Source organism: Mesoplodon mirus (genome assembly GCF_964341445.2).
Source record: "Mesoplodon mirus genome assembly, chromosome: 18".
Taxonomy (NCBI): Eukaryota; Metazoa; Chordata; class Mammalia; order Artiodactyla; family Ziphiidae; genus Mesoplodon; species Mesoplodon mirus.
In genome coordinates, this window is record NC_138994.1 from 15,764,908 (window position 1) to 15,779,102 (window position 14,195).

Here is a 14,195-nt window from a genome sequence, read left to right on the forward strand (position 1 = left end):
TGGATTTTGCTCCCTGAGAGCAATGGCAGGAAGGTGGCACAGGTGCCTTCCTGAACTGTCCCCAGTAAAGGAGACAGTGAGAGTTTCCATCTCAGGTCAACAGCAGCATCGGTGACTGGAAGACCACCAAGTGGAGGAACATCAACGTCGAGCAGATGGACATAGACTGTCAGAAGTTCGCCAAGGATGTGAGGTCCCTGGACAAGGAGATGAAGGGCTGGGATGCCTTCGTGGGGCTGGACAACACCGTGAAGAACATGATCACGTCCCTGCGCGCCGTGAGTGAGCTGCAGAACCCTGCCATCCGGAGCCGCCACTGGCAGCAGCTCATGCAGGCCACCCAGGTACCGCGCGTCAGGGGAGGAGGCCCTGCTCCTTGGGAACTCGCTACAGGATGGGCGGGGCTGATGCTGAGAAAGCCGGCTTTGAGCATGCTCGGGCTCTGCACTCAGAGGGGCCCCGCTCTGGGTTGGATGCTCTACTGTCACCACGTTGAAGTCCTTAATAATTTTTTAACGAGGGACCCCATCATTTTCATTTGCACCAGCCCCCTCAAATTATGCAGCCAGTTCTGGTTGTAAGGTGAATGTCCCTGGGGCTCAGGAAGTTTGGGGTGGAGGAATAGCTCCCCGAGTCCCCCATGCACCACAGGAGCACAGAGTCCTAGTGCCCAAATTTTCCCAGGGATATTCCCCAGTGGGGGGTCACTGGCCTTGACACTCACAGAAGGCAAATAGGAGCATCCCCACTGTCAGCAAACATTGAACAAAACTCTGTGGAACGGCTGCTCTGCAGAGGCCCCACGTAGATGCCAAGGATGCAGAGAGACAGAACACGGGCTCTGCTCTCAGGGAAGCAAAGGAAGAAAGAACAGCGTGGGCCACGGTGTTTGGGATGCCGAATGGGATGCTCAGGGGTGGTTCTAGGGGCATCGAGTAGGCAGTCACCTCCATGGCGAGGGAAGGGCAGGAACGGCTTCAGGGACACACAGGATGTGGCCTGGGCCTTGGCGGGGAGAAACAGACGAGCAGAAGGGTTATCCTGAGTGCTGAGACCACTGGCCAGCAGGCTCGTGTACCCCATCCAAGGCCTGGGAGAGACCCCCGGGCGGTGATCAACAAGCAACTAAAACGTCCCAGGAACTGGGCATCACCGAGGACTGTTAAGACCCGGGCAGGTATTTTTCCAGCCATGATTGAGAGACGCTCGATTCCATCACTTGATTAAACCAGTTTCCATGGCAGGCTTGGAATCAGGGCCTGGAAATGTCTGTCTATGTGACAGCGAGAAGGATTTGAGGACTGGGTGACACCATGAAAATACCTGGTATTGTTACTGGAGTAATAGTACCCGTGACTTGGCCACAACCGTCACTAACACGGCAGCTTCCTGAGGTGGTGGATCAGGTCCTGCGACTGCTGTAACAAAGCCCCACACCATGGGGGGCTTAAAACCACAGAAGTGTACTCTTCCCTGGCTCTGGAGGCCAAAACGCTGAAATCAAGGTGTCAGCAGGACCGTGATCCCTCTGGCAGTCTAGGCGAGGGCCCTTCCCTGCCTCTTCCAGCTTCCGGTGGCCCCAGGCGATCCTTGGCTTGTGGCCGCATCCCTCCAATCCCTGACTCAGTGGTCACGTGGGCTCTTCTGCATTTCACATCTCCCTCCCCTTTCTCTGATGAAAACACCTGTCATCAGATTTAGGTTCCGTGCAGTTGATCCAGGACGATTTCATCTCAAGATCCTTAACAGCTGCAAAGACTTTATTTCCAAATAAGGTCACATTGTGAGGTCCAGGTGGACATGAATTTGGGGGGGACACTACTCAATCCCCTATCAGTGGACTCTGCTGTTACCAGTTTTACAAGGAGGAGAGGCGAGGCCTGGAGAAGTGACTGCCCAAGTCACGGAGCTTCCAATGCCCCCGCCATGGCCTGGGTTCCTCCCTCCCCTGCCTCTCCATGAAGGACAAAGCTGTCCCTCAACTGGAGAACATGTGACCTTACGTGGAATGTGCCTATTTTTTTTCCCCGTAGGTGAAATTTGAAATGTCAGATGAGACCACCCTGGCGGATTTACTCCAGCTGAACCTACATAAATACGAGGACGAGGTCCGAAACATCGTAGACAAGGCTGTGAAAGAGTCTGGCATGGAAAAGGTATCCTTTGTTGACAGCAGAGTGCGTTTTGTAGGGGATGATTCTGAACCCGATCCACCTGCCTGACCCTGCTGAACTCTCCTCTCCTACGAAGCCCCCTCATTTGTGGTCCATCCTGCCTCTGCCTTCTGAGAAGATGAAGGGGGGGAGGGGGCAGGAGGGCTGGCGATCAGCCAGTACCTGGGGCAGTTCCAGGACACAGGGAAACTCTGGATGACTCCTTTGCAATTCAGACCTCTCTCCTCCCCTGTTTTTTGAGTTTGAATTGTCACATTTTGGCTTTCTTTTTTTAACAGACTTATTGAGCTCTAAATCACATACCATACCATTCACCCATTTAAAGTGTACAATTCAATGGCTTTTAGCATATTTACAGATATGTGCAACCATCACATATTAGGATTAGTCAATTTTAGAACATTTTCATCTCCTCAAAAAGCAATGAAACCCAGATGCTTTAGCTATGACCCCCCCATCTTCTCATACCCCCCACCCCAGCTCTAAGCAACCACTAACCCACTTTCTGTTTCTGTAGGTTTGCCTTTTCTGGACATTTCATATAAATGGAAACATATAATATGTGGGCTTCAGTGTCTGGCTTCTTTCACTAAGCATGTTTTCAAGTTTCCTTAATGTTGTAGCATGTGCCTGTGCTTCATTCTTTTGTATGGCCAAATAATATTTCATTATATGAATACACCACATTTTGTTGATCTGTTCATCCATTGAGGGACATTTGGGTTGTTTCCATCTGTTGGCCATTGTAAATAACATTGGCATGAACATTTTGGCTTTCTGAAAAGCCCCTCCTTTCTGAAGGGCTTCCTTCCATGTTCTAGGAAATTCTGGGTCCTTTTCAGCCCCTCATACCAGACACTTGCTGACCCGATTTCTGTTCCCCCAAAAGGTGCTGAAAGCCCTAGATAGTACCTGGTCCACCATGGAGTTTGAGCACGAGCAGCACCCGCGGACAGGCACCATGATGCTCAAGTCGGATGAGGTGCTGGTGGAGACGCTGGAGGACAGCCAGGTGCAGCTGCAGAACCTGATGATGTCCAAGTACCTGTCCCACTTCCTGAAGGAGGTGACGAGCTGGCAGCAGAAGCTGTCCACAGCGGACTCGGTCATCTCCATCTGGTTCGAGGTCCAGAGAACCTGGAGCCACCTGGAGAGCATCTTCATTGGTTCCGAAGACATCCGCGCCCAGCTGCCGGAGGACTCCAAACACTTTGATGACATCGACCAGGAGTTTAAGGTGAGCACAGCTCTCTCGCTCCTGCCTGGGCAGTTTCAAAAATGGCTCCGTTGGAGAAAACGGGCTCCTGATGCCATGGCGGTCCCTTTCTCTTCCCAGGCCTTGATGGAGGAGGCGGTGAAAACACCCAACGTGGTCGAAGCCACCAACAAACCTGGTCTCTATAACAAACTTGAGAACCTGAAGAAGAGGTGGGTCCCACACTGTCCAGGGGAGGGGCTTCACTGTGGCAGAAACCCGAGTCATGGGCCCATTGTTGGCCAGGACGGGGAAAGCCCCAGGTTGTGGGTTAACACATCCCCTTCCTCAGAGTGCAAGCTCTCAGGCCACATCCTGCCACGCCGGCCACAGAGCAGGCCTTCAGCCTCAGGAGAAGCATTGACTGCAGAGATTAAACTATACCCCATCATACCTGGGGACACCCACCAGGTCAGGGGCTAGCAGAGAACAAGTGTGGAAGATTTGAATCAAACTGGAGCTGTGAACAGCCCGGGCGTCTCCGGGGCTGTCCGTCTAGCGCGTGGAAGGGTGGGCTGGAAAATACCCTCTACTGAGCAGGACTCAGCAGCCTTGTTTCCTCCCCCAAGGTTGGCCGTGTGTGAAAAGGCCTTGGCCGACTATTTAGAGACAAAAAGACTGGCTTTCCCAAGGTTCTACTTTGTCTCCTCAGCTGACCTTCTGGACATTCTCTCCAATGGAAATGACCCCGTGGAGGTAGGTGGGCCCCTGGCGTTGTGAAGAGAGGCCGACCTCAGGTGCGGCCTCCAGGCTCCAGGCAGGTCCCTGCTTGGCTCCATGTCCAGGTGGCCCTGGGATGTTGGAGGAGTGTCCACAGGTGTCCCCGTGGCACCTCCACGAGGTCATCCACACCTGAAACCAGGGGCTGGGCCATGACAGAAAGACCTGGGACTGGTCTCAGACCCTGCGCTTCCCTCCCCGAGCCTCATCCGCGTCCTCTGGAAAATGGGTGAGATGCCCGTTTCTTTTTTTTTTTTTCTTTTTTTTTTTTTTTGCTGTACGCGGGCCTCTCACTGCTGTGGCCTCTCCCGTTGCGGAGCACAGGCTCCGGACACACAGGCTCCGCGGCCATGGCTCGCGGGCCCAGCCGCTCCGCGGCATGTGGGATCTTCCGGGATCGGGGCACGAACCCGTGTCCCCTGCATCGGCAGGCGGACTCTCAACCACTGCGCCACCAGGGAAGCCCGATGCCCGTTTCTTAGAGACACGCCCGCTCATCCTAATACATCCCAGGCGCCAGGAAGAAAAGGTCCCTTGAGGTTCCTCTTCTAAAAGAAAGGAGGGTTAGCTACCCCGGCGAAGGGAAGTGACTGTATCTTATTTTAAATCATGAAGTTCCAGACGCACAAGAAGGTAGCCACAGGGTGGCCCACAATTTAGGTTCTGAGCGTCTGACCTAGGGACGCGGGTCCCATGCCCAGGACAGAACCTTCTCAAGGAAAAGAAATCTTCAGGAACAGACATTCGGAAGGGTCCGCCTGAGAGCAGTTTTTGCCATTTGTTGGCTAAGTGCGTTCAGTCAACATCCCAGAGGCGGGGGTGGGGGGTGGGGGGGAGTATAAGCCAAAAAAAAAAAGATGCTTAAAACCACCCGAGGAAGACCCAGGCTTCGTGTCTCCCGCCTTTGCACCCCTTGGCTGCAAAATCCAGTGATCCCCCCCGCCCAATCCAGGTGAGCCGCCACCTGTCCAAGCTCTTTGACAGCCTGTGTAAACTGAAGTTCCGCCTCGACACCGACGGGAAGCCGCTCAGGTTTGGCCTGGGCATGTACAGCAAAGAGGATGAGTACGTGGACTTTGACCGGGAATGTGACCTCTTGGGGCAGGTGCGTGCGTGTGTGGATGGACACCCCCGCCCCAACCCAGGACAACAGTGCAGCGTGTATAGGGCTACACGGCCTCAGACAGGCTGTCACCCCCAGCCTGGGACCATCCCTCTCTCCTCTTCCCTCTGCCTCTCAGAACAAATGCTTAAGGGGCTTCTCTATAGAATTTCCAGCACAGCCTTACCCACACAGTATGAGGTGCATTGTGAGGAAAAAAAAAAGAAGAGAAAGGAGGGGAGGGAGGGGGAGAAAAGGTGTATTAATGCCATTGAGTCTTTATTATTTTATTTATTATTATTAATGCCAAGGAGTTAGTGTTAGCGGCACCCGCCCCCTGCTTTGAAGGGGGCCACACACACCTGAACCAACCAGTTCTCATCCCTGCTCAGCATAAGGGGCTTTACTGCTTTGATTTAGCAGAGGGGTCCCTTTACCTTGGGCAGCCCGGCCCCCTTTCCAGCTTTCCCCCACCCCAGGTGGCTGCTCCCTTCTGCTGACAGCAAGCTTCCTGGCTGCCTTCCACACCCCCCGTCCCCCAATCTCTTTGCCCAAGTATTGATCAAGCCTCCCAATCAATCTTGACATTAGACTAAGCAAAATGTAATTCAGAGGTAAGTCAGCTTGGGGGGTAAAAATCTCACGCAAGAAAACCCGAGCTCCCACAACGTGAATTTGGAGAACCTGGCCAGATGGGGTTGGCGGGCCGGTGGCAAGATCCAGTCCTCAGTTTGTTCAGATGCTTCCCACACGTAACTGCTTACAGACATAAGCACGTACTACAGCGAGCTCTGCCTGCACTGTCTTTGTAGTTTAAAAGAAAAATCAACCCAATTATCTCATTTGGGTATTTTCCCCCCGGTTGCAGTTAGCTGAAGTTTTGTATTTTAAGATAACACACAAGGCTCGTCAGCAGGTTTGTCCACATGACAATCTAAGACCCTGAGATGATGCACCTGGGGAGCTAGTGGGGGCTCCACTAGTAAGGGACACGGGGCAGCGGGGCTGGGAGACAGGCCCCGCATCTCTGCACATCGGCACCACTTCATAGGGTCAGACATAGACTATCTTCTCCTCTTGATTTTTCTCTGGTTTCCCCTCCCTTCTCTGTGTAGAAACAGTTAATGCACACGAATGCCCAATGCAACTAGTTTTGCGGGTACAGCTGGGCTTGCTGACCACATTTTTCAAGCTGGTCATTCTTACTGCTCTGAAAACCTGGCTATTTCTACCCCTGGGATGATGAGGAGGATGATGACAAATGGTCATTTAATTTTTAAATGACAAAGCAAGCCATCAGAATGAGCTGTGCTCACCCCTCTCTGGTCCCTGTGGCTCCGTCCCCAGGTGGAGGTCTGGCTGAACCGGGTGTTGGAAAGGATGTGCGCCACACTCCGCCACAAGATCCCGGAAGCCGTGGTGACCTACGAGGAGAAGCCAAGGGAGCAGTGGATCTTTGACTACCCTGCCCAGGTCTGAGGCTGGGTGAACGGAGCTCACCTGTCCTGGGTTAGCCACAGTGGGTGGAGAACAGCCACCTTACTGTTGTGAACTCTTCTGTCACACTGAACGATGCTCACGTTGGCGGGGGGCCGGGGGCCGCTCTGTTTTCAGGTTGCGCTCTCGTGCACCCAGATCTGGTGGACAACCGAGGTGGGCCTGGCGTTTGCCAGGCTGGAGGAAGGCTACGAAAACGCCATCAAAGATTACAACAAGAAACAGGTGTGTGCCCCCATCCCATGTCCATCCAAAGCTTCTTGCTCTGAGGTGCCCCCTGTGCCACTGCCATTTCTGTGGGTCAAAAGCAACCAAGTACTGGCACCCCCCAACATCCTTCTGCCTGAGAGTAACTGCTTTAGAAGTACATGACTTTAATTCTCTTATTTTTAAATTTATTTATTTATTTATTTTTGGCTGTGTTGGGTCTTCGTTTCTGTGCGAGGGCTTTCTCTAGTTGCAGCAAGTGGGGGCCACTTTTGATTCAACTTTTTAAAAGATTCTTGGTTAGAAATTTAGAAACTAAAGATAACTTTTAAAATAAAAGCGAAAGCAACCAAAAACCCCACCACCCATATATAACCCCGTCAACAAATTCTTATCTAACATTCTAATCTTTTCGTGTGCATATAATCGATTCCTAGGCAAAGATACATAAACTGTCCACACAGCTTTAAAATCCTGGTTTTACATAACGTCCGCCATCTTTCACGGCATCCGATCTTCTACACCATTTGTAGTGGCTCCTTTATATTCTGCGTGGGGACCTGTTCCCCAGCGTTCCCCACCCCCAGTTGGGGGACAGCGAGAGCTTCTTTCTGTGTCTCGTTGTTGTGAACAAGAGCACGGGGGTCTTCCCTACCCGACCGTGGGGGACCCCCCAGCCCGGAGTGCGCCCCGCAATCGGTGTCCCAGCCAAGGCGCCTTCTCTCCTGCAGATCAGTCAGCTGAATGCGCTCATTACCCTGCTCATCGGAAACCTCAGCGCCGGGGACAGGGTGAAGGTCACGACCATCTGTACCATCGACGTCCATGCCCGGGACGTGGTCGCCAAGATGATCACTGCCAAGGCACGGGCGCCGGGAAGGGCCGGGAACCCCGCGGGGGGCTGGTGCCTGGGACCCCAGCGCACGCCCCCATCCCAGTTATCGCTGCTTCCTCCTGGGTTGAGGGAGGCGGGCGACATGACTCCAGGTAGTGGCTACCACCTCCTGCATCCCTTCTCTCAGCCCTGGTAAGCGACTGGCCAAGCAGCCCAATTGGGTGCCCACGGTTCAGTGAGACTCAGTGGCGCACGGAGTTAGGCTTGATGTGGGCACCACGGGAGGGGCTGGAAGCCGGGGAGTACCCCCAGGGCAGGGGCCAGCAGGAGGCACACCGGCCTGCCCCTCCCGCAGGTGGAGAGCGCCCAGGCCTTCACCTGGCAGTCCCAGCTGCGGCACCGCTGGGATGAGGAAAAGAAGCACTGCTTTGCCAACATCTGCGATGCCCAGATCCAGTACTCGTACGAGTACCTGGGCAACACTCCACGGCTGGTCATCACCCCGCTCACCGACAGGTGAGGACCCACCGGCCACCTTCCTGCCTGGCCCTGAGCAGTGCAGCGGGGGACTCACACTGTTCTCTGGGCCCTTCCCCGTGAGTCCTCGCGCTGTCAGACCCGAACGTGCCCTGCTGAGGCTGACGGGTCCGGGCATTTGGGTCAGATTCAGTCCTGCTACCGGCCAGGCACCCAGACTCAGAGGCCATGATCTTATTCCCTCCCTCCGACACTGGCTGTACGGCCTTGGGGGTGTTGCTCAGCCTGTCTGAGGACCTGCGCAAGTGGGGACATTACTTTATAAATCCTCAGCAGCTCGTTGAGGGTCAAGCGAGTCATTTAACACCAAAAAGCACTCAGACCAGCAGCTGCTCAGAGCGAACCATCAGTGCCTGTGAAGTGACTGTTAGGTTAGGCAGGGAGCCCTCCTCTAATGCCCTGGTGGGTACAGCCCCCACGTGGCATCCGCCCCGGCAAGACGGTGTCTGCTCTTTGGTGACATCACAAGCGCTTCCCACCGGCTCCCTTTGGTGCCTCCTTGGGGCTTGGGGGGTGTCACTGAACCACAGTGAAAGAAAGCGGGCGGCTGTGGGGTTGCCGCCCGCGAGGTGATTGGAGGTCCTTTGCAGGTGCTATATAACCTTGACCCAGTCCCTCCACCTGATCATGGGCGGAGCCCCCTCTGGCCCCGCCGGAACTGGCAAGACAGAGACAACCAAGGACCTGGGCAGAGCCCTGGGCACCATGGTCTACGTCTTCAACTGCTCCAAGCAGATGGACTACAAGGTACGCATCCCAGGCCCAGAGGTGTCTGAAGTCCCCAGGGAGGACCACCCACGGCCCCTCCCTCAGAAGGCACAGCCTCCTCGCCCCAAGTGAGCTCTAGATGTGTGGACACTGCAGGCCGGACCCAGGCAGGAGGCACCAGCTCCCCAGTTTGCTGACGGCGTCCACCAGACGGACAGACTGAGCAGTGGTGCCCCCACTGGCAGCCTTGGCCCTCCTGGGAGGCTGGGCCTCTGCAGCATGACCAGCGTGTCTGGTAGAGGCTTTCAGGGTGGGCACAAGCATCCCCAAACGTCCTGCTTCCCCCGGGGAGGTAACCCCTCCCAACCTACATTCCAAGCTTGTCCCCGGCAATTGGGGGCACCAGACGGAGTGAGCACCTTTGAGAGCTTGGGGGGCGGGGTAGCATGAGGGGCGGGTATAGGGTAGGGGCCGCGTCCTAGCGGTCACTGGACACTTTGCAGTACAGCCACACTTCTCAAAGGGCCCGGAAGAGAGGTGACCATGGAGGTCAGGTCAAAGCAGCCCCTGGGGGCCGGGGGGACACTGAGATCAGGAGCTCGGGCCTGCAGGGGGCCTCCCTGCCCCACCCCCATCGGAGCCCCACAGTCCAGGGGACCCCATCTTGAGGCTGAGGGTGGGGACAGCTGCCCCTTCTGACTCAAGGCCACAGCCCACACTGGCCTTCTGGGTTTTAGTAAAGTGAAATCTGAAGCTGGATCTTCCCAGAAGGAATCCTGTATATAAACGTTGAAGAATCATCCTGATTATCCAGCTGGGGCCTGCCGTCCATCCCCCTACCTTAGAGGGAAGCCCCCTCTCTTGTGTGCTGGTGGAAAATGCAAGGGCTGAACTTTACACAAACTCACTTACCTGAGCCCAGGCAAAGCCCCCATGCCAGGGAGGGTCTGGGCTCTTCCTGGCACCCAGCCCCGGGCAGGATTAACCCTCCCAGGGAGTGAACGTCCTGCCTCTAGCCTCTGAGGGCCCCTAAGTTCCCAAGCCGGACCCTCAGCCAGGGGGCTGATAGGGCAGGTAGGGGCTCCCGGCAGGGCTCTCCACATGTGCTTCTCCCATCTCACCCTTTCTAGTCCTGTGGCAATATCTACAAGGGCCTGGCCCAGACTGGAGCCTGGGGCTGCTTCGATGAGTTTAATCGAATCTCCGTGGAGGTCTTGTCTGTGATTGCCGTACAGGTAGGGCCCGCGTGGTCTCTGGGTCACGTACGGGAACTCACTGCCCTGACGGCTTGGGGCTCGTCAGCTTTCCTGTAGGCTCATGTCAGCCTCACTGAGTTGGGGGTGTGGCACAAAGGTGAGCGGGACCCCAGCCCTGTCCTTCAGGGGCCCACAGTCTGGTGGGGCCCACAGAAGGGAAACAGTAAGGATCAGGCCCAGTGTCACATATGTAACCGAATACAGATGAGGAGATAATCAGTTTTGCCTAGGGGACCAGGACAGAGGGCTTTGTCTCAATTACCAATGGAGCTGGGCATTGGAGGATGTCTAGGAGTTTATCAGTTAGACAAGGGCACTCGCTGGGAGGGAGAGAAGGAGGAAATGAGCCCGAGTAGTTTGGGAACACCCATGACAGAGTGCAGGACTGCCTAGTTCTGGGCTTTATTTGAACTCTCTGTGCCTTCATCTTCTAATCTGTAGAATGGGCTTGCTGGCAGGATTAGGGGTGAGTGCAGGTAGCTGGCCTCCTCCACTGTTGTTTCCCCACCTCGGCATAGACATGGAACTATCCCCAAGCCCTGGGGCTGGAGGCCAGTACGGCAAAGAGAGGACGAGGGCAACCAGCGCCCCCTGGACCCATGGGCAATGCTGACGGCTGCCTTGGGGACCCCTTCCCCCAAAGTCAGTGCACACACCCCAGGATAATTACGTAGAGCTCTGTTGACTCAGATGGAGGAGCAGGAACTGGAACGGAACATTAGGAGAGGCTCCATGTGGAGGGGAGGGGTCCCACCGCCAGCCCCTGCCCTGCTGGGTTGTGAGCCGCAGGCTGCAGACCAGTCTGGGAGGAAAGTCCTGGACAACTAAGGGTGCGCTTTGCTCCAAAGCCCCAGGCTCCTAGGTCAGGGCTTAAACTGTGGCTGCAGGGCGCCCTCCAGTGGTGACGTGGAGGTTTGCAGCTGCTCAGCACCACCGAGGGTCAAAGGCAGCGTATGATCCCTGAATTCAGATTTCACCTGGGGCTGACTTTCTGATGTGGGGATGGCTACCAATCAGCCCTCCCACGGGTCACACTGCCTGAGCAGGAACGGGACACACAGAACAGCTAGGGGGTGGAACGCCACTCAGTAATATCAAGGAACAGCCACAACCTGGAGGAATCCCCAGGGCGTCTCGCTGAGTGACCAAAGCCCGTCTCAGATGACACACTGTACCATCCCGCTTACTAACGTTCACGAAAGACAGAATCACAGAAACGGGAGCGGATGAGTGGTTGCAGGGGGTCAGGGGAGGGCAGGCTGGGAGAACGGTGGGGGTGGCTATAGAGGGTGACAACACCTGAGGTCACAGAGATGTCCCATCATCTCCACGTTGCTGTCCTGGTGGTGATGCTGCACTACGGTCACCCTTGGGGGGCGCCGGGGAGGGGCCTATGGGATCCCCTCCACGTTCATTCTTACAACTGCATGTGAATCTACAGTTGTATCAAAGTTTAAGGTTTAATTTTAAAAAAGAAAAAGAAATCAGGAAGGTCCTCTGCAAATTCACAGCCACACGCTTTAGCACAAACGAAGATCTGTCCAGCCCGTCGAAGGTGGTCATTCCCACGTGAATGCGTCTGTGTACCCACTGTTTAGGTAAAATGTATCCAAGATGCAATTCGGGCCAAGAAAGAAACGTTTAATTTCCTGGGAGAGATGATAAGCCTCATCCCCACCGTTGGCCTCTTCATCACCATGAACCCCGGGTACGCCGGACGTGCGGAGCTGCCCGAGAACTTAAAGGCCTTGTTCAGGTGTGTGGTGGGCGGGGATGGCATGAGGAAGTGCCCAGGAGGGGGCTGCGGAGGGCAGAGGGCGAGGCCGGCCAGAGGGGGCTGTGGGAGAGGAGGAGTCTGGAGACAAGGCCCGAGTGAGAGGGACCAGCCGGCCAGGGCCTCTGACACCTGGGGTGGAGGTCCCGTTTCAGGCACAACCGGCCAGTGAGGGAGCACAGGGCTCAGGTGAGTCTCAGAGGAGTTGAGTTAAAGGGATGCAGGGCCTGGAGACGCCCCTGTGCGGGGTGTAGGAGGAACAAGTGAGGCGGGAAGCAGAGCCAGGCGGCGGGAGGGGGCCTGGGAACCCGGCTCTGCGCCTAGACTCTCAGCCAGTGACGCTGTGCTCCTCCTGGCAGGTGAGGTGTGCCCCGAGGTGACCAGGGGCAGGTGGGGGCATGGTTGGAAGAGGGGGAGAAGCCAAGGCAGACCCCTCTGACCCCCTCAGGCCCTGCGCCATGGTGGTCCCCGACTTTGAACTGATATGCGAGATCATGCTGGTGTCTGAGGGCTTTCTGGAGGCCCGCCTTCTGGCCAGGAAGTTCATCACGCTCTACACCTTGTGTAAAGAGCTGCTGTCAAAGCAGGTGTGTGACAGCGTCCGGGGCCCGCAGAGCTGGGGTCGGGAGGGGTTACAAACGCAGGTGGCCCGCATGCCTCCCAGGCAGCCTGGTGGAGCCTCCACACGTCCTAGCGGCAGGCTGGCCTCGGTCCCAGCCCGCCCCCACCGCCTGCCGGGGCGCTCACGCCCGCCCGCCCCTGCCCTCCACTCGCAGGATCATTATGACTGGGGCCTGCGAGCCATCAAGTCTGTGCTGGTGGTGGCCGGCTCCCTGAAGAGGGGCGACCCCAGCCGAGCAGAGGACCAGGTGCTGATGAGGGCACTCAGGGACTTCAACATCCCCAAGATTGTCGCCGACGACCTGCCCGTGTTCATGGGGCTCATCGGGGACCTCTTCCCCGCACTGGACGTGCCTCGGAAACGGGACCTGAATTTTGAGAAGGTGGGTACAGCCAGGGTCACGCCGGTCCGGGAAGCCACACCCCGGCCTCCTTCCTGCCGAGGATGCCTATTTCCGCCACGCGCCGGATGGGTATCTGCCTAAGTGGCAGGTACCACACTGGGGTGGTGGTCACGTCTGCCAGCGGGTAATGGCCACACATGCACGCCTCCCTCTGCCCCAAGGAACGTCCTGAGGCCACGGGTTGCCTCTCCAGCCCCTCTTGCCATGCTGGGGGGTCGGGAGAGGAAGGGGAGGTTGCTTTGGGCAAACCCATTCCCCGCCCGGGGTTCTCAGCAGCACCCACGGCAGAGCACGTAAACATCCCCATGGGCAGGGCCGCTATTCCCTTCTGATCTCTCCACTGGGCAGGGGGCTCCCTCGCCCTGCACGGTGGGCCCAGCGCCCCGTTCCTGCACGCCTTCCCCAGGTCATCAAGCAGAGCATCGTGGAGCTCAAGCTGCAGGCGGAGGAGAGCTTCGTGCTGAAGGTGGTGCAGCTGGAGGAACTGCTGCAAGTCAGGCACTCGGTGTTCGTCATCGGGAACGCGGGCAGTGGCAAGTCCCAGGTACATGCCCAGCCGGGGACCCAGCCCAGTGCGTCCCGGTAGGAAGTGTGTCACGGACCGGGAAGGAAGCTGTGACGGGGGGCCGGGGACAGCGGAGGAGGCGCGGAGTGGCCAGCGGACCCTGGTCCCACCGATGAGGCCCTTCTCCCAGGTCCCCCTCTCTTCCTCCTCCTTCCCCCTTGAAATCAGTCACCCCGCCTCTCTGCAGCCAACCCGCTGCCCTCCTGTCCCCCGCCCCCTACCACTGCCTGGGCACAGTGGCAAGCAGAGGGCGGCGGCCAACATGACTGATACCCATAACATCGGAAAATTCTAAACCAGCCGAGTATTCAGCTAGCCACCCACAGGATGGACTATTACGCTATTATTAAAGATCATTTCCAAAGACTATGTAACATGAGGGGCGCTCACTGCAAGTTATTTTTAGAAGGCAGAAACTGTAGGAACCAGTTTTCTAAAAAGGAATGTGTGTATATCTGTCTACACACATACCCATGGGAAACATCCTCAGATGTCCTCAGAAACCCTTTTCTCTGCAGGGGGAGGAATTACAGGTAGTTT

General features: G+C 56.4%; 1 protein-coding gene across 2 annotated transcripts in view; it reads left to right on the plus strand.

The window, feature by feature from the left end:
- The window catches only part of DNAH17 (dynein axonemal heavy chain 17), a gene marked incomplete at its 5' end in the record, with an annotated part of 111,651 nt that overhangs the window by 40,460 nt on the left and 56,996 nt on the right, over positions 1 to 14,195 (plus strand). For both annotated transcript variants that reach the window (XM_082602739.1, XM_082602740.1), the window contains 16 exons: positions 96 to 344; positions 2,034 to 2,156; positions 3,064 to 3,411; positions 3,511 to 3,602; positions 3,999 to 4,125; positions 5,102 to 5,254; positions 6,599 to 6,724; positions 6,866 to 6,973; positions 7,687 to 7,818; positions 8,146 to 8,306; positions 8,918 to 9,074; positions 10,166 to 10,270; positions 11,890 to 12,047; positions 12,514 to 12,652; positions 12,842 to 13,069; positions 13,497 to 13,634. In XM_082602739.1, coding sequence (XP_082458865.1) covers positions 96 to 344; positions 2,034 to 2,156; positions 3,064 to 3,411; positions 3,511 to 3,602; positions 3,999 to 4,125; positions 5,102 to 5,254; positions 6,599 to 6,724; positions 6,866 to 6,973; positions 7,687 to 7,818; positions 8,146 to 8,306; positions 8,918 to 9,074; positions 10,166 to 10,270; positions 11,890 to 12,047; positions 12,514 to 12,652; positions 12,842 to 13,069; positions 13,497 to 13,634 — 2,544 coding nt within the window. The remainder of the gene's footprint in view (positions 1 to 95; positions 345 to 2,033; positions 2,157 to 3,063; positions 3,412 to 3,510; positions 3,603 to 3,998; positions 4,126 to 5,101; positions 5,255 to 6,598; positions 6,725 to 6,865; positions 6,974 to 7,686; positions 7,819 to 8,145; positions 8,307 to 8,917; positions 9,075 to 10,165; positions 10,271 to 11,889; positions 12,048 to 12,513; positions 12,653 to 12,841; positions 13,070 to 13,496; positions 13,635 to 14,195) is intronic.